The sequence below is a fragment of the Drosophila elegans genome, unplaced genomic scaffold (genome assembly GCF_018152505.1).
Source record: "Drosophila elegans isolate 14027-0461.03 unplaced genomic scaffold, ASM1815250v1 contig_468, whole genome shotgun sequence".
Classification (NCBI taxonomy): domain Eukaryota; kingdom Metazoa; phylum Arthropoda; class Insecta; order Diptera; family Drosophilidae; genus Drosophila; species Drosophila elegans.
The window spans coordinates 3,970,950-3,989,985 of NW_024545855.1; the positions used below are offsets into that span (position 1 = coordinate 3,970,950).

Below are 19,036 nucleotides of genomic sequence, written 5' to 3' on the forward strand. Positions count from 1 at the left end.
TGTATAACAATTCTGTTAGTTTATATAGGTATACATTTAACAGAGTACAATGTTAGTTAACAGCATATAACAACATATATATATGATCAACCCAAAAGTATTCCACAATAAAGAGACTATTTTTGTTAGTGCTTTAGTACTCTTTCGCTGCTTATCAGTGCTTATATATATACATCAAAATTAAAACGGACTCCAAACAATATGAAATAGTCTTTAGTAGTGGGTCAAACGGCGACGAGAAAAGACCGCCGAATCCGTTGTGTTCTCATTTATCAGGTGATCCGGTAGATACGCCTAGTTTTTAATCCATCCAGCATGCTGCGTTATTTTGCGTACTCGGAAGCGAAAATCGCGAAACTGCCACGCCCACTGACATCACGAAGCTATCACAGCAAAAAGGGCGTTTGGGGCTATAAGCCGATTGCCCAGCGCGAATTTCAAGGTACGAAGTGAACCAGAAAATGTATAAAACTGTTGCCAAGACTTCAATAAAAACCTCATCCGTCGAGATAACCATCGCATCGATAAGAGTGTTTTGGGATCAAACAAATAAATGAGCAGTGGAAATGTACGCAAACAAAAAAAGTAGGAAAATCATGGGAGTTTTCTTTGCAGTGTCAGTGTGTGTAAAAGTGTGTAGGGTTTTCGCCCGGCAAGCTGCAATTCGAACATGTTCGAGGCAACCTGTTTGAAGAAGATATTTTCATCATTGGAATACCCTGTAACAGAAGGGTATATTCGGGATACACATTTGGATATTTAAGTATATTTTTCGTAACATATTATGAAAGTCAGATTTAAAATTTTAAGATAAAATCTACAATGATATTAACTTCTTAAAACCACTCCCCTTTATAATATGATATTTATATTATTAATAATAATAATAAAATTATCAATATTCATTAAAGATTATTTATATAAATCAATATTTATGTCAATGTATTATAACAAAGTTTAGATCAAATTTTTCTTGTTTAAGAATGAATGTTTTCTGGTGTTAAACATTCTATTTTTCCAATTCATACAATTTCACTTATTATTTATGCCTATCTTAGGAGCATAAGACAGAATACAGCTCCTGCTGGCAAGTGGAATATTTTTATGGCTTTAAATTTACCCTTTTCATCATTGGAATACCCTGTAACAGAAGGGTATATTCTTGGATATTTAAGTTTATTTTTCATAACAAATATGAAAGTCAGATTTAAAATTTGCAGATTGCTTAGATAATTTTTTAAGACAAAAACATAAAATCTACAATGATATTAACTTTTTAAAACCACTCCCCTTTATAATATGGTATTTATATTATTAATAATAATAATAAAATTATCAATATTCATTAAAGATTATTTATATAAATCAATATTTATGTCAATGTATTATAACAAAGTTTAGATCAAATTTTTCTTGTTTAAGAATGAATGTTTTCTAGTGTTAAACATTCTATTTTTCCAATTCATACAATTTCACTTATTATTTATGCCTATCTTAGGAGCATAAGACAGAATACAGCTCCTGCTGGCAAGTGGAATATTTTTATGGCTTTAAAGTTACCCTCTTTCCTGTTAGCTACCAAAGCTAATCTTCAGGTTTGCAGCTTATCACATGTTTTCACCCTGAAATCTGATAAACAAAAAAAATATATGATGTAGCCAGTGGCTCGGCTTTTATATTTAGAACTAAGAGATTGTGGCACAACCCCCCATGAACTGCACTAATTAGACGAAGAGAGGCCAGTGTGTCCAGAGCAGAGATACTACTGTATACTACTATCTGTATCCCGAAAACGCACAACAGGGAGCCGGCTCAGAGCCCGGCTAGACTTCAAAGCCGGGCAAACAAAGACCCCAAAACGGGAGCTCTTTTGTGCTTGTCCTGCATCCGTTTCGTACACAATTGGGGCTTATCGACACCATAGCCAGCAGACACCAGTCGGCAGTCGTCCTTTCGTCCTTAGTGGGTAGTTGGTAGTCAGTTGTCTGCCGAGAGCCTTTGACTAGCCAGCACAGAAAACCTTCAACGCTTGACCATATGACATCAGCTCGAGAAGCTGCACTGGCCAAAATATATATTTGAAAATGTTTATAAAAACGAGTGAATAATATGAATATCCAAAAGTTAGCAGAACAAGGCTTTTAACACCAAACAAAGCTTACATTTTGGGTTAAAAGTGTTTTTTTTACCAATATATATATTTATATTTACAACATAACTGGTCAGTTCCCAAATTTGCGAAGAAATGTTTTTTTACTCTGCCAAAGTTTTTTAGTTTTATTTTAAAAAGAAATAATACTTTTAGTAACTGCATTATTTATGATCGAAGTCAACTCCTTGAAAAGCTGCACGGCGCCAAAATAATTGAAAGCACATCCTAAAACACATCCTAAAATAAGAAGAAATATTTAAAATCAAACATACTTCATTAATTTTAGTTTTTCGAAGTTGTCAAACATAAAGTTTGTGTTTAAGTTCATCGTTAAACTGCAATACAATATTTTCCTTTTATTTTTACTAAAATTTGGTTTCTTATAAGCAATGTTTGTCAGTTTTCAAATTAACTAAAAAATTGTTCTTTTGTAATCAATTACTTTTATTACATCTAATTAAGCACCAGCGATCAGATCATTTGAATGATTTATGATCAATTATCTTGTGAGATATTTTCCATTTTATTTTTCTCAATGTAGGCACGATTAAAATCCTCTGATTCGCATTGGTAGGGGATTTCCGCCAACCATTCCGCCTTGTTTGTTCTTCGTCCTTCGGTTGCATCTCTGTCAGGCCAACCATTATCCTTTGGCAAAGGACGGGCCGCTGTGCTCCAATAATATTTACACGCGCAAGTTGAAATGTTGTCGCCGCAAATACAATTCATCATACGCCCTGTTATCCTGTCCAGGGACGCCATGCTCTTTAACATTAAACTGATTTATCACCGAAAACTCTGTCGAGGAAATGCATAAATTTTTGAAGAAAACTCGGTTTTATGCGGGTCCAACTGGCAAATGCCAGCTGCCGATGACCCGTTTCCTGTGCCACGAACTTCTCAGGGTGCCCTGTAATCGAGTGATATGAGTCATCGCATATAAATCCTGTAAGCAGGATAACACTTTAGCACGTAAACACCTAAGCAGCCTACGAGTTGTCAATGGCTCAACCAGAGAATAAAATGTCCGAAAAAAGCCAATAAAAATAACCATCGTTATTTCTCATTTGTAACCCGAATGTGTACATTTTTGGTGAAGAACAAACATTAAATACTCTTTTGCTGATAGAATAGACCTATCTATTTTTGTGCCTTCGTAAATTTAAACTTATTTCTTCTGTCATCTAAACGTACGGATTACATTATTTAAATATATATCAAAGATTTACGAAACAATTAAAATTTAGTATTACTTCTTTTAGTTGAAAATTATGTAAGCAGAGAATTCAAATAAATATATAAAACTGATCAGTCATTATTGATTGCACTCGATTTAAAAATATTATTGAGGTTAATTTTTAAGGAGCTTCCCATAAGTCAATTATATTAGTATATATATATTTATTATCAGACTACGTATTATCTGAACAAATTTTGCCGTTGGGAATTTCCTGTTTTATGCTTTTGCGATTTCCATTTCCATTCGACTTGATGTCAAATTTCAAATATTTGCGGGCCAAATATCATACGTAAGCACACATACCTGGCGGCTAGTTCATCAAAATGAAGCGGAGCGTAAAAAGCAAAGAATAAATATCATAAAAGTAAAAGGCCAATAAATTCAAAAGGCCGCACAATGTGTGGGAGTTGCACGTGAATCCTTTTTTAAATAATTTATAACGTGGGGCGAAATTTATATTGTTTACGCATGTGTTTTCCAGTGGCCGAGGATGTGCGGGCTTCGAGAAATTCTCAGGCCAACGTCTATCGTTTTGTGGAGGCTTTTCGCCAGCACGGACACAAATTGGCATCCGTAAATCCCATCAGCATCAGGACGAGGTATGAGCGCTCCCATTCCCATTCCAGCGCCCTGGCAAATGTCATATTTTATTCTCCCTTCTCCCGGCACCCATCGTCCTGTATTATTTGTCCTGTGAATTTTCGTGCCTGCTGGACAGCCAGAAGGAGCTGCAGGAATTAAGTCCCGCATTTTATGGACTGCAGACACAGGAGACGGTGCGCATCGCTGGCCTCTTAAGTGGTCCGCAGGTGGCCCAGAATGTCGCCCAGCTGGAGCAGCTGCTCAAGGACATTTACTGCGGCAGCTCGGCCAGCGCCGAGTTCTCCTATGTCGAGGTAAGTGGGCAGGTCACCATAAAAGCACTACTAAAAACAACATATTTTTCTAATTAAGAACAAAATCATACATTATATACTTGCTTAAAAGAACTCAGCAATTTTAAAACTAACTTTGAAATAAACATAACAAATAACTTTTGATATGTAGGTCCAGCATTTTTGTATTATTCCAACAGAAAATCGACATTACAGTTTATCTTATCAATATAAAAATATCCTTAACAATAAAAATTGAGCTGTTTGGTTTGTTAGATTACTCAAATAAAAGTTAAACAAATGTGATCAATATAAAAACATGTATAAATAAATAAAAAAAGTTTCTGATTAAAAAGTTTCTGATGTTTGGTATATATTCTTAAATTATATAATATATATTCTTATTAACAAATTTTTTTCCGTATGTATTTCCCTCCCCATAAATATTGTGTACTGATCCCGCTACCTTATTTTCGCAGGACATCGAGGAGCGTGAATGGCTGGCCAAGAACTTTGAGTCGTTGGACCAGCAGCAGCTGGAAAACAGCGAGCGTTGCGAAATCGCCGAGCTGTTAATTAAGTCGCAGGCCTGGGACAATTTCATGGCAATCAAATTTCCCACAGTGAAAAGATACGGAGGCGAGGGGGCAGAGTCCATGCTTGCCTTCTTCTGGCAGCTGCTCCGTGACAGCGTCCAAGGTTAGTTTGCCGGCAAGAGTCCTTCAAAATGTTGCTGTCTTAATTCACACTCGGCTTGAAAAATTTGAGTGCCTACGTAATTAAAATTATTGAAAATAAATTAAAAGGATTTTGTAGGAGCAGGTTACTTTAAAATTTTACAACAGTTTTAACATTAGGTCGATCCAGACAAAATTGACAAACATGTGATCATAGAAGAAAAGATAATTTAAGATGAATAACCTAAAAACTACTGAGCCTATCTTTCTGAAATTTGGAAAACTTGTTTAATTGTCCAATAATAATTGGTAATTATTTTTAAATGAAAATTTAACTTAAATGTATTTAATTTATGTTATTTTAGATAAAAACATCTATCGATTAAAGTAGTTTAGTAGATTTCGATATACAAATTTTCGAAAATTGTAAATTGGTTCATGTTGCAACTGCGGGTTACCCCTCAAGTACAGCCAATATTTTCAAGACAAATCTTAATTCCAAATATTTCCAAGAGCGTGGATGATAAGATTTAACCAACTGTGTGAGTTCCTCGCCTCTCAAACACGATTAGGGCGAAATCGCGCACCCATTTCAAGGCGCCAAACTTTGTCTCCTGACAGTCGTCAGTCCACCGAAAATATACGCAACCCACCTGAATAATTGCCAGCCACCCTAAACCTAAATTCCCATTCTTAGGGCTCACATATCACGGCACGCTTACTTAACCCTAATCTGTTTTTCCCAAAACTTTTCCGTCTCTCGCATGCAACCCCAAAAACAACGGAAACGACGACGATGATAAAAAAAAATTGTACAATGGAATGACAGTGAACATCGAGCACGTGGTCCTGGCGATGCCCCATCGAGGAAGGACTCCGCTGCAGGCGGCGCTGCTCAACATGCGGCCGGCGAAAGTTTTCCGCAAACTCAGCGGCGCATCCGAATTCACGGAAGACGTCGAGGCCATGTCCGACGTCATAAGTCATTTCCGTAAGTGAAACTTTGCAGGAGAAATTGCTGGGTTCTTTTGGGCATTAGAGGGAATGCGGGAGTACGTTGGATCCTCTCAAAATGTTTTATCTGGTGCCATTTTGAGTAAATTTAATATATTCGTTTTCAAAATCGAGAAAATTACCTAATCCTAAATTTCTTAGATAAAAATGGGATTAGAATTAATAAAGTATTTAATTTATTTATACATGAGCACTAGGTAATTCGTAGTCGAAATGCAATTTGAATTCATTACACGCCATCCTTTGTAAAGTAGACTTGCTAGCCTCAGCACACATGGCGTATGCTTAATTTAATCAAACCCAAACCGAATCGCACACAGATGTTTCCGAGCAGCTGGAAATACTGGGCAAGAAGCTGAACTTCAGCATGGTGCGCAACCCCTCGCATTTGGAGGTAAGCCGAAACACACGTCAAACTTTGAAATTTGATTCCCGATTTTATCATTCTCTGAGTCCCCGCTTTTCTTCCTTTTTTTAGGCTGCCAATCCTGTGGCCATGGGCAAAACACGTTCCAAACAGCAAACTCGAGGTGAGGGAGCCTTTAGCACTGGTAGTGGCCAGAGCCAGCCCTTTGGCCAACACGTGCTAAATGTAATCCTCCATGGCGATGCGGCATTCGCCGGCCAGGGAATTAACCAGGAGTGCCTAAATATGGCCTATGTGCCGCACTTTGAGGTTGGCGGCAGTCTGCACTTGATTGTCAACAATCAGGTGGGCTTCACCACGCCCGGCGATCGAGGACGGTCCACCGCCTACACCTCCGATCTGGCCAAGTCCATACAGGCCCCGGTGTTCCATGTGAATGGTGATGACCCCGAAGCCCTGGCCAGGATCACCAACCTGGCCTTCAGATATCAGAGGGAGTTCCGCAAGGACATCTTCATCGATCTAAATTGCTTCCGGAGGTGGGGCCACAACGAGTTGGATGACCCCACCTTCACCAATCCGTTGGTCTACAAGATTGTCCATCAGCGGCAGTCGGTACCGGACTTGTATGCCCAGCAATTGGCCCAGGAGCAGGTTCTCCCCGAGTCCAGGGCCAAGGAAATGAGGGATGAGTACATGAAGTATCTGGGTGAGGAGTTGGCCCTGGCACCTAGTTACCAGCCGCCACCAGCGTACTTTGAAAAGCAGTGGAAGGACCTGCAGTTGGCTCCATCCAAGGAGCTAACCTATTGGGACACTGGCTTGGATTACTCACTGCTGCATTACATTGGCCAGCAGAGCGTCACGGTCCCAGAAGATTTTGTAAGTTGGAATGTTTTTGATAACTTATCAATTGTCATCGTGAAACTCTAAGAACCATATTGATAACTTATTTAACTATATATAACTATTTCATATTTGACAACCAGAGAAATCAAAAATTCTTCATCTATATAAGAAGTTTCGTGTTTAAAAACACCTTAAATAACAGGATTTCAAAAACAGCAAATTGAAATGAACAATCCCTTGCAAACATTTTAATTGATTTGAATATAGTCTTACCAAGATAGTGTGAACTTTTCCTCATAAAAGCAACATATATATATGGTCCGGTTACTATGATAGTGTGTTAGAAATAATTTGCCCAATAATACCAGTTACTGTTCAAAGGCCGTTTTTTACCATAAAACCATTTTTAAGTTTTGTTGTTCAACCAACAAGCACACATTTCAATCTTGTCATATTTTTGAAAGTTAATTTTAAGCGAAATACTGTATCGCTTACAAATCAATATAATATCAATATTAATATCCTTGAAATTTGTATAAATATATTTTTAGTTCATAATTCTTAAAGACTATTTTCCTCACCTGCTAAAAACCCATGTCAACCCATGTCGTTATAAATTCATTATTCAAATAACAGGAAACGCTTTTGAAAAGAAGAGTTCCAAAAATACCAAAGAAATTATAGTATAAAACTAAAAAGGAATAAAAACCTGTACCTCTAGTTTATAATTTTGAAAAAATGTTTCCTTAATTCTAGAACATACATCCTCACCTGCTGAAAACGCATGTCAACGCTCGCCGGAAGAAGCTGGAGAACGGAGTTAAGATCGACTGGTCCACGGCGGAGGCCTTGGCCATCGGCAGCCTGATGTACCAGGGCCACAATGTGAGGATCAGTGGCGAGGACGTGGGCAGGGGAACCTTCTCGCATCGGCATGCCATGTTGGTGGATCAGCAGAACAATGAGATGTTCATTCCATTGAACAGCATGGAGGGCGGAAACGGCGGCAAACTGGAGCTTGCTCACAGCATTTTGTCGGAGGAGGCGGTCCTGGGATTCGAGTACGGCATGGCCATTGACAATCCCAACAATCTGATTATTTGGGAGGCGCAGTTCGGAGACTTCGCCAATGGAGCACAGATTATCATCGATACCTTTATTGTTTCGGGAGAGAGTAAGTGAGAGTGTTGAGATTGATTGGCTTTCATTATGCTAAAGTTAAAGGTAATCTTACTCAGCCAAATGGATGGAGTCGAATGCCTTGGTGATGCTTCTACCGCACGGATACGATGGTGCTGCATCGGAGCACAGTTCCTGTCGCATCGAGCGTTTCCTGCAGCTCTGTGACTCGAAGGAAACATCCGCCGATGGCGATTCCGTCAACGTGCACATTGTCAACCCCACCACCCCCGCCCAATACTATCACGTCCTGCGTCGCCAGCTGGCCAGGAACTTCCGCAAGCCACTGGTGGTGGTGGCCCCCAAAACACTGCTCCGCCTTCCTGCCGCCACATCCTCGCACGAGGACTTCCAGCCGGGCACGCTCTTCCACAATGTCCTGGGTGAGTTATGGACTCGGTTTATCTTCATGAGCATCGGGTTTGCTTTGGTTATGTTAAACATGATTTTTAGGGTCCAAGAAACCTATTTTCTGTCACCGCAAAAATATATTGTATATATCTCACAAATTCTGTATTAAGAATAATTGTTATTTTTATCTACGTCTGAGTAAACTGAGCCATATAAAGCTTTAACCCACAGAACTAGGGGTAATCTTTGTGATTCGTTTCTTACCCCTGCTTTTTAAAATAATAATACATTTAAAATGAAGTCTTAGTTAATTAAGGGCTTTTTGAAATCTGCCAAGCATTTAATTTTATTTTAATGATTTCACATTTTTTTTTGCGTGCCTTAAAAAACTTATGGTACAACTTAAAATGGAGTTATAGCACATTCCGTTTTATGCTTACGGCAATTATAATACTTTTCGTTTTTATAGCTTCAGTTAAACTAAGTCATTAAAACTACTACCTGTTTTAAGAAGTGCATACGTGTTAGTTATTTTAACAATTAAAAAAAAACATTAATAAAGTCTTTGCAATCACCTTCACCTTATCGTTTTTTAACGAATAATTCCGTTAATGTCCCATCGTCAGCATAAAGAGATAAAATTAGTATAGGTTTTTAGGCGTGTATATTTATTAAGGTTCAGTTTACCTTAAACTCCAGCTATTTTGTCACACTTTTTAAGCACGAACAAGTAAATGAAGTATCCTGGTTGTCTTAAAACTCGACTGCATTGTTTTTATGAACCCACTTTATTTATGCTTTCTTCATTAAATTACGCCCAACCACCGATAGGTGACACCACCGCGAAGCCGGAGCAGGTGCGCAAGGTCATCCTGTGCAGTGGCAAGCACTACTACAATCTGACGGAGGAGCGGGAGAAACGGCAAGCCTATGACACGGCCATCGTGCGCCTGGAGTCCCTTTGTCCTTTCCCTATCCAGGAGCTTCGGGCCCAGTTGGCCCAATATGGCAACGTGCAATGTAAGTTCACTTTCCGCCAGTAAACTTTGCCCACAAAGTTGGCCAGTACTGAAATGTCTATCGCTTACTTTTACACATAAAACTTAATTTAAAAGTATAACAATAAAAAAAAAATATTAAATTTTTTTTGTCTAAATTTTTTTGTTAATTTTAATATATTATATAGAGAAATATATATTTTAAGGCTTTCTTATTAAAACTAGTTTTTGGTTTTTAGTATTTCTTAATATTATCAAAAAGTTTTCAGTTTATTATTTAATACAAACAAAATGTATGAGCACTTATTTTCTGTCTACGTAAACACACTTTATTCCTAGATGATTTTACTTATTTCTACCCTGCTGTATTAACTTTTTTGAGGTCTTTCTATATAGAAATAGTTACTCAGTAGAAAACTATGACACGTTATTCACAAAACTGAATAATTACAAAAATATAAAATATGAAATTGAATATACAAAATTTTCAAGCCATATTTAATAACAATAATTTTTCTCCGTGCAGCTTTCGTTTGGAGCCAGGAAGAGCATCGTAATATGGGCGCTTGGACTTTTGTGCGGCCACGTTTTGAAAATTTAATTGGCCAACAGGTAAAAAGTCTGCCAGCCATAGGCGGCCTTTGAAAATGCTCTAGACACTTTTCACCACCCTACCGCTTTTCCGCCTTTCCCCGATTTTCCTCAGCTCCACTACTGCGGTCGCTGCGAGGCACCCACTCCCGCCACCGGAATCGGAAAAGTGCATAAACGGGAAGTTGATGAGATTGTTGCTGCCCCTTTTGAACTTTAGTGCGCCGCCGCCTCTCAGCCTTCCATATATCACAAAGCACTTTACCTCAATAAAACTGCCAAAAATATATGTGTAAAAAGCAAGAAAACAAGACTTTCAAATGCGAAGAGAAATTAAGTATACCCTTAATTTCCAATATTTTGAATTTATACTTTGAGAGAAATTAAAATGGTACAGAATTATTTAATTGTTTTAAAAAAATAAACAAGTTCCAATACAAAGTTTATTTAAGGACAGAAAACAAATAGTTTAAGACCTTGTAAAGCTTTATAAGAAAACTGGTTGATACGACAATAATTTGCGACTTATCAAACATTATTATTTAATCTTTGCAAATATTTTAAAACAATTTGTTTGATTATTTACATATAGGTAAATAAATCAGTCTGATAGTTTGGCAAAATTTGTTTTTGTATATATTGAATATTCTCTAATGCTTTTCTTTGTGTACTGAAAAATGCTCGACAAAAATGCGAAATGCCCTTAAAAGAGCCATAAAAACAAACAAAAATAAAAAAAGGAAGCTCCCCGCTTTACACGATAATTTATCGTATGGAAAAGCAGTTCGAAGAGGGGAAAACTTTAAGCGAAAAGTTTTTAATTGTTTGTTAGTGAACCAGCCTGGTCCTCCAATTGTGAACACAAGTACTTTTGCTCGCGGACTCGTAAAAATCATAATGCCCCAAATGCAAGGTCCAGGTAAAGACCAAATAAAGAAGGAGACGGTAATGCGAACTTAACCTACCGTAAATATTTATTATATGTTTATGAAACATTATACAGACTTTCATTTTAGAATTGTTTAAGCAGCGCAGTGACCTAACTTATAAAAGAAATTATAAAAAATATTTGGGGGTTAGGTCAGGCGAGGTTACTAGATAAGTTGATAAGATATGGTCTAAACTAAGGCCTACAAAAATATACATACATGGAGATAGAAGTGAGTTGAGCTGAAGGATGGAGTGTGTTTTTGGTGAGGATTACTACATATAAGGCGTTTCCAAGGACCAGCGGATCGAGAGAAGGTTTTCGGAAGAGAAACAACTAACTGCAGAAAGGAGTCGAATTGGTCAAAGTCTCATCATCACGCTTAAACTCTAGACGGCAGGACTCAAGTCTTATATGACCTGCCTGCCGTAGACTTGTTCTAGAATGTTATAAAAGTCGGTGGACGTCTTATATGCAAAGTGCAGAAGTCACATCCAGAAGACCATGGCCACACACACCGTCACCACCACAAAGGCGGCCTCCCGGCAATTCGCATTATCCCAGCCGCACTCCAGATCGAATTTGAGAGCCTACAATGAAGTTGTGTCTATTGAATTACATTCTATTGGTATACATTTAAATATATGCCGACCTCCATTAGCTGTTGGCCTCCTTTGTTTTCACAACGTGTCTCCCTTAGATCATCGTCATGATCGTCGCAGTTATGCCGTCCATACACCTGGCAAGGTGAATTCATAAATGTGCGGAAGACAGTGTCGGTCCAGGTTTGCGACGAGCAAATGTACTGGCGCCTCTTGCGCTGCCAGAATTCCACCCACCTAGGAAAATAAATAAAATTAAAATATTAACTTATAAGTAATAAATAGCAACAAAATATATTACATATGAGGGTGCAACAAAAATCTCTAGGGGTTTAAAATAATGGTGTTTTAAAGTATGCAACGAAAGCTTCAGAATTCTATGTTAATATATGTATAGAATTAAATATACATTGAAACTTCTGTATTGCAGAAATCACTAAAAAATTATGGAACCACTCTAAAATTATGGAATACAAAATAGAAACGATATCTTTCGTAATAAACTCATAAAATTTCAGAATTAAAAATGTATTGCATATTTTTAGACTCCTTTTTAAGTGATTTTAATAGCACCCCTTTATAACTTAAGTTTTCTGACTTTATTTGTAAGAAATCATTTTTTCCTAAATTTCCAAATTTATTCAAGATATGTCTTACTAATTCCTTTTAGGCTTACCCCAAATCGCAATCACAGTTAAGATCCGTGTGTGACATCTTCAAATCGGTAAGGAACACACTGTTTGGCAGATATGGAACAGCTCCCGTATTTGGGTTGGGAATTTTCTTCAGGTTGCGATTATTATAGCGAATGTCCAGAGAAATGTTCCGTACCCGACCCATATATTTAAAAAAGTTCGGAGGTAATGCTTGCATAGAGGTATTAAACAATTGCATGTACAAATATGGAGAGCGCATGCCCTGAAATATAATAAAATAAAGATTTATCTTTTATTTTAAAGAAATTAAGAACACGGCTCATCTTCTGAAAATTTAAAATTGTTGTTCTTCTTAAAATTAAATAATATTGTTATCATAAACGAGACAAAGGTCATATTTGTTAATGCTCTTAGTAACTAGTTAGCATTAAAATGAATAAGAAACAAAACAAATTTTTGAAAAATACTACTCACCCTTAGGATACGTTCGTTCAGATTACTGAATTGTGGGCCACTGAAGGTAATGTTGGTCAGCTTGGAAGGCAGATGGCCCTCCATCTCGCGCTGTAAATCGGTGGGATTGCCGAGCTGGAGGGTCTGCATCTCCTGGGTGGGTCCGGATCCCTTCTTCACGATCCTGGTGAAAGGCTGCGGGGCTTCGATCCACAGCTGACGGATATTATAGTGATGCCGGAGCAAATGGGGAATGTTGAAGTGCTCCAGGTGCGAATAGGCAGTGAGCTTCAGGGATCGCAGGTGGGGCAACGAATCCAGGCAGCCATACTCGAAATAGTGCAGCCGGAAGTTGGATATATCCAGCATTTCAAGATCCTCGTTCACGCCATCGAAACTGTTGTTATTCAGCGAGGTTATGGGATTGCCAGAGAGCATCAGTCGTCTGTTATAAAAAAATTTTTAAAAATTAGTTACAATTAATTAAAAATTTCAGTGTACCTACCTTAGGTGCGGCAGAGATTGGGTCATCAATGGAACGTTGGTCAGATCGTTGTTGGACAGATCCAACATCCTCAAATTACTCATGTTGTGTGCCAATTCCTGTGGAATCGATGGCAGTTCGTTGTAACCCAAGCGGAATTCACGCAAATACTTCAGCCGAATCTCGGGCACAGTACTCAATGAAACATTTTCCAGACCCAGTTTGATCAGCGAGTTTTCCAGACCCATAAAAGACTTGTCCATCACTTTGAGGTCCCGATTGTGGGAGAGATCCAAAACAGCCAGTTTGGGCATGGTGGCAAACACGGCATCATCGATCCTTAACAAGTAATTGTAAGATATGTCCAAGTAGCGAAGTGACTGTAGGAAATATATTATATATGTATTTAAAACTAATAGAAAATTAATAATTGGAGGGACTTACTCTGAACTTGTTGGACAAATCCATGCTGTGAATGGTTGAGATAAAGTTGTTGGACAAGTGCAATTCACAGAGCGTCAGAGCAGCCAAACTGGACAACGATGAGGAGGGGATTTTCAACATCATGTTGTGCGAAACATCCAATCTTTAAGAGTCATAAAAACATTTATTTTTTGTTAAAACTAGATTACTCCAAACTCACTTTTCCATTCCTCCGTTATAGAAAAGATTGTCGGGCAGGCCCCTCAGATGATTGTGCGAAAAGTCAACGATGCGCAAACCCTGAACAGGTTTGAATATATCCTGCGGAATATCACTCAGATAGTTGTGACCAAAATAGACCAATTGCAGCTGTCTAGTGTTCTTAAAAGCATCAAAGTCCAGCTCATGGATCCAATTGTAGCTTAGATCCAGCCATTGCAAATGGGGCATGTTTCCAAAAACATCACGAGTTGTGTTCTAAAAAGACAAACATTATAAAACCTGAGATACGTTTTTTGAAATTCCCACCATTAACGAATTGTAACCCAGATGCAAGTGTGTCAGTGAAATCTCAGCAGGTCGGAAGTATCCGGGATGAATAATGGATATATTGTTGTGGGAAAGATCCAATATCTTGATGTTCGAGTGGTACATTGTGCCTGAAAAATAATAGTAGAGGGATAGTGATTTAACAAACAAAACCACATCAATTTATAGTTTTATTCTATTTGCTTCAATATAGCTTATAGTATATGCTTCACAAATGTATAAAAAATGATTCCATACTATTTTGGTTTGCTATTTCCAAAAGTAATAAAATGGTAATGGCGACTCCTTACCATGTTCATTTCGACCGCTCCACGAGGAATTATACATCAGTTGTCTGATTTGATTGTGGCTGACATTCACATTCAGATTGGACAGCGTTCCCACTTGATCGAAGTAATCAAAGTTAAAGTTGGGCAACTGATTGAAGGCCATGTCCAGGATTTCCAATTTCGGCAGGTTCTGGAAGGACTCGTCCGCCAGGTTGTTCATCTTGTTGCCCCTCAAGCTCAGATACTCCAGTTCATCGAGATTCATGAAGGCTCTTCGCTCGATCTTGTCGATCTTATTGTCATCCAGTTGCAGTTTTCGCAGAGCTTCCAAATCGAAGAAGGTGTGCTGGGAAACGGAGGTCAGATGGTTGAAGCGCAATGATATCTCCTCCAGCTTCGAGTGGATATCCCCCTGGAAAGTGCCCTTCAGGACCTGTTCGATTCGATTGTCATGAAGTTCGAGAAGTCTCAGGTTCTTGAGGAAATGGAAACTGGTATCACTCATGCTGCTGATGTGATTGTTGCTGAAGTCCAGCTCCTGCAGGGAAGTCAGATGTCTGAGGGGCTCGGCTGGCAAGGCACTGCCCGAATAACCGTGGGACATCTTCAGCGAGATCAGAGAGTGGCCAATCTAAACAAAAAATTAAATATTATTAATAATGCAAGCAAAAGTATAAAACAAATTCCTGAAATACCTCATGAAAGGCATCATTCTCAATGTTGGATATACCATTCTCGCTAAAGTCCAGCCTCTTGAGTCCTCGCACATGCTTGAAGGCATGCGATTGAATGCCGGAGAGACTGGCCCGCGTGATCTGCAGATCCTCCAGCTCGACACCAAAGTCCTTGAAGTCCTCGGGTCCCACGGAGGAGGAGCCCAGCCGCGATATCGCCAGCGATCGCATGTTCCGCATTCTGGTCATACTTTACGTAAATAAATACAAGAATGGTTCTGGGGTGAAGGGTGTGTGGGGAGCAGGATATTTTTCTGAGTGCACTGGGGTCACTTACTTGCGCAGCGTCTGCAGATTGGTGGGGTCATTCCGATCCCCACTGAGGTCCAGTTTCAGAAGGGTATAGTGCACGGCATTGAAGGTTTCCGTGGGTTTCTGGATCTTGATCTTGTTGTCCCGCATGCTTATGACCCTGTAATTAAAATGGAAGTACAAAAATATTAGTTTACATAATTGGCGTAACTAAAAACTAACTAATAAAAACCAGGGACCTTTAAATAAAATTAATTATAGCTTAAAAAATCATAATTTAATGACTAAAGTCGGATTCTTTAAACACCGAATTTCGATTACAAAAAATGGTTTTTACTTTTTTAATCGTACCACAATACAAATCAAATTCCGATCACTTCCTAACTTAAATTTTCTTCAAAAAGCTAAGTTTATTCAACAAATCTAAACGATTACCAATAAGACCCAATTTTTAAATTTAAAATGCAAATTAATTAAATGAAACCCCTATAAACTTCCTATAAAGAAACCAAACCAAGTTTACTTTCAAGCTTTTCCCCCAGTGTAGTCTGTTTTGCATGAATGCCTGGTTGCGCGGCTTTTCCCCCTTTCTCGAATTCTTTTAAATAGGGTCACCCACTTAGCCCGCATAGAACTTAGGAACTGGAGAAGCCCTAGAGGCTGCCGGCAATCCGATTAGTTCCCCCCATGTGCGATGTGGAACAGGGGTAGAAAACACGAAGTGAAGTGAAAGCACTCGACTCACCTCAAGACATCGAAATTGTTGAAGAGCTTGTGATGCAGCTTGGTGAGATTGTTGCCTGACAAGTCCAGGATCTGCAGGCTGTTGACCAGGCTATCAAAGGCCACCGGTGAAATGTTCGTCAGACCGCAATACCGCATGTAGATCTCCCTTATCCGAGCTGGCTTAAAGGCGTCCTCCTGAAAATTAAAGGGCAACAAATAAGAAAGACAATGAAAATATGTTTTAAATATGTTTACACAATATATTGTGATCATCGATTGCTTGTAAAGATGTACAGAAGATGGTTGCTTAAGTGCATCGAGCTGGTGATGAGAACTGACTTCATTACGAAAACCCGAGGCGTAAGAAGTCACATCACGTATTAAATCAATCGATGGTCCCAATAAGTATTGCTTGAATTACGATCAGGACACCTACCCTCAGTGTGTGTATGGGATTACCATCGAAGAAGGTGCGATTGACGGTATCGAAGTATTTGAATGAATTTGGAGGCAGCACCTCGATGTGGTTGTACTCCAAGTGCAGATTGTCCAGATTCAGCTTGGTGCTGGCCTTGATTTCGTAGGTTTCGTTGCCACTGAGCGACCAGATCACATTGTGGGAGATGTCCAAGGTGCGCAGACTCTTCAGCGGACCCAAGGCATCGTAGGGGATCTCCGAGAGGATGTTGTCCGTGAGCAAAAGGCGAGTCAGTCGGGGCATGCCATCGACGAACACATTCGGGTCAATCTCGAAGAGGTTGTTGCCACTCAAATCGAGGGTCTCCAGGATCAGGAGGCCGGTGAAGCTGTGCGACTGCAGCTGCGAGATGCAGTTCTCGCGCAGGATCAGTGTCTGCAGCGAGTCCTCCAGTCCGCGGAACGAGTCATGCTGGATGTGCGTAATGTGGTTGTAGCCCAGGTCCAAGTGGCGCAGCTTCTGCAGGTGCCTCAGCGACTTGGAGGGGATCTCGACCAGGTCGTTCTGCGGCAGGATCAGCTCCCACAGCGATCGCTCCAGTCCGGTAAAGGCGTCGTCCGGGATCTCGGTGAGATGGTTGCCCGATACCTTCAGCCGGTACATGCCAGTGGACTGCAGAAAGTACGGCTCAATCTCCCGCAGACCAGTGTTCTCCATGTGCAGCATGAAAACCTGAACATAGAAATAGGAGCATGGAATAGTCAAAATTTATTTTATGTTTTTAAAAATTAAGTTCTACCTGGTTTTAGTTTTTAGTTTAATTAAATGTTTTTTCAATTTATAAATAAGGTTTTAAAATCACTTATAAAGCTGGGTAAAAGTACTGATAACATATTGTTTCATACTTACAGACAGCTTTAACTGATTTAAGTGTTGATGGACTCACCTTGGATTGGTTAACCATGCGAGGCAGTGCCGGAAACGGAACGTTCTTGCAATGCACTATCCCCAAATCTGTGGAGGACTTCGAGCAAGTGCACATCACGTTGTAGGTGCAGGGCGGGTAGTGTGTCTCCTCCATTTCACGGGCAAACATCGAGGCACGGGCCAGCGACATCCATATCATGATCATGAGGGTTATTGTCAAGAAGGCATAGCCGAACTTAAAGAAGAATTCTAGGCCCTACAGATAGAAAAAATATATATAGAACTCAGCTGGCGTAACAGTTTTCACTAACATTTCAAGGCATTAGCTATTAAACATTGGAACAGCTTAAGGATCTCTAAGATAAGCTGTATGTTTTTTTTTGTGATTTCATCGCCTTAAAATAAAACAGTGAACTTTACATTAATTTTGATAGCGACATAGCGAAGCAAAACATTTCCGATGAGGTAAGGATTTTATTTTAATATCCAGTTACAATAATTACAATCAAATCTAAGCCGTTTCGTATTCATCATTTTGAAGTTTAAATTAAATAAAATTAAAATAAATTCCAAAGTAAGAAATAATCATTTAAATTTCGAAAATTATAGTCCATATGGATTAGATAAATCCTTATTAAGATAATCGAAACTTCAGGACACGAAACTTTGCAGTTAAGTATTGGCTTCCCAAGTCTGTCAAGAATTTCTGATTTCTCGAAGAGAGTAAAGAACGCCCACAACGAGTTCTTTTGCAAGAGATTAACTGCCATGTCTGGAAAAGATTGTGGGAATAAGTTCAGGGGTGACTAGACCAAAGGGGTATCTTTGTTTCACAGGATTTAAGACCGGCTATGGTTTCCATTGGGCCGCAAGAGTTGTGCACTTCAAGGGCTACTCTCACAGATTATCGAATGTCCTTGTTGCCATTTAAATAGCTATCTTAATTCTTGATTTTGCAGGATATCAGACCACTTCGTTGACTAATACACACCATTTTGTTGTTAATTGGATTAGGCACTCGCGGTAATTGGCGTTTTAATGAACTTAATTAAATTTAACTGCTACAGATGCACAAAATCAATTTTCCCGAAACTCTTGATTTTCAGCTCCAAGTGTCTATCTAGTAAAATTCCTGTCCAGGACACTCGCGTAAAAACCCTCGTTTGAATTTGCGTCTGTTTTTAGAGGAGCAGTACTGGAAAAAACACGTCCGAACCGCTGCGCGTTCCACGCACGTCTGACAAAATGCAAATCAATCTGCAACGGGCCAAGTATTCAAGTATTGGCCAACTGGCGCAGCCGGCTAATTGGATTGCAATGGC

The 19,036-nt window shown here is 39.1% G+C and overlaps 2 protein-coding genes across 2 annotated transcripts; one reads left to right on the forward strand and one right to left on the reverse strand.

Annotated features, from left to right (window-relative positions):
- The first annotated feature begins 231 nt into the window (after positions 1-231).
- Positions 232-10,916, forward strand: LOC108142890 (probable 2-oxoglutarate dehydrogenase E1 component DHKTD1 homolog, mitochondrial). Its single transcript, XM_041709023.1, has 12 exons — positions 232-442; positions 3,874-3,991; positions 4,111-4,288; positions 4,747-4,966; positions 5,774-5,935; positions 6,279-6,352; positions 6,437-7,207; positions 7,931-8,348; positions 8,413-8,736; positions 9,536-9,724; positions 10,229-10,314; positions 10,409-10,916. The coding sequence occupies exons 1-12, from the start codon at positions 316-318 to the stop codon at positions 10,511-10,513; spliced, it is 2,772 nt and encodes a 923-aa protein (XP_041564957.1). The 5' UTR covers positions 232-315; the 3' UTR covers positions 10,514-10,916.
- A 333-nt stretch (positions 10,917-11,249) lies between these two features.
- LOC108143113 (chaoptin) lies at positions 11,250-18,929 on the reverse strand. Its single transcript, XM_017267337.2, has 15 exons — positions 18,706-18,929; positions 17,734-17,970; positions 16,806-17,519; positions 16,389-16,564; positions 15,669-15,803; positions 15,353-15,581; positions 14,679-15,288; positions 14,368-14,498; positions 14,060-14,316; positions 13,861-14,002; positions 13,438-13,796; positions 12,954-13,377; positions 12,500-12,741; positions 11,874-12,060; positions 11,250-11,811 (listed from the first exon to the last, which is right to left on the reverse strand). Exons 1-15 carry the CDS (start codon positions 18,706-18,708, stop codon positions 11,710-11,712), a joined length of 3,948 nt encoding a protein of 1,315 aa, XP_017122826.1. The 5' UTR covers positions 18,709-18,929; the 3' UTR covers positions 11,250-11,709.
- Between the last annotated feature and the right edge of the window lie 107 nt (positions 18,930-19,036).

What these genes read in the sequence shown, in the direction of transcription:
- LOC108142890 (XM_041709023.1), top strand. Translation starts at nt 316, where the DNA reads ATGCTGCGTTATTTTGCGTACTCGGAAGCGAAAATCGCGAAACTGCCA. An exon ending in TGCCCAGCGCGAATTTCAAG is followed by an intron (nt 443 to 3,873) that starts GTACGAAGTGAA and finishes TGTGTTTTCCAG; the next exon opens with TGGCCGAGGATGTGCGGGCT. An exon ending in GCTCCGTGACAGCGTCCAAG is followed by an intron (nt 4,967 to 5,773) that starts GTTAGTTTGCCG and finishes ATGGAATGACAG; the next exon opens with TGAACATCGAGCACGTGGTC.
- LOC108143113 (XM_017267337.2), bottom strand. An exon ending in AGAATGATGCCTTTCATGAG is followed by an intron (nt 15,289 to 15,352) that starts GTATTTCAGGAA and finishes TTTTTTGTTTAG; the next exon opens with ATTGGCCACTCTCTGATCTC. An exon ending in ATTTGTCCAACAAGTTCAGA is followed by an intron (nt 13,797 to 13,860) that starts GTAAGTCCCTCC and finishes TATTTCCTACAG; the next exon opens with TCACTTCGCTACTTGGACAT.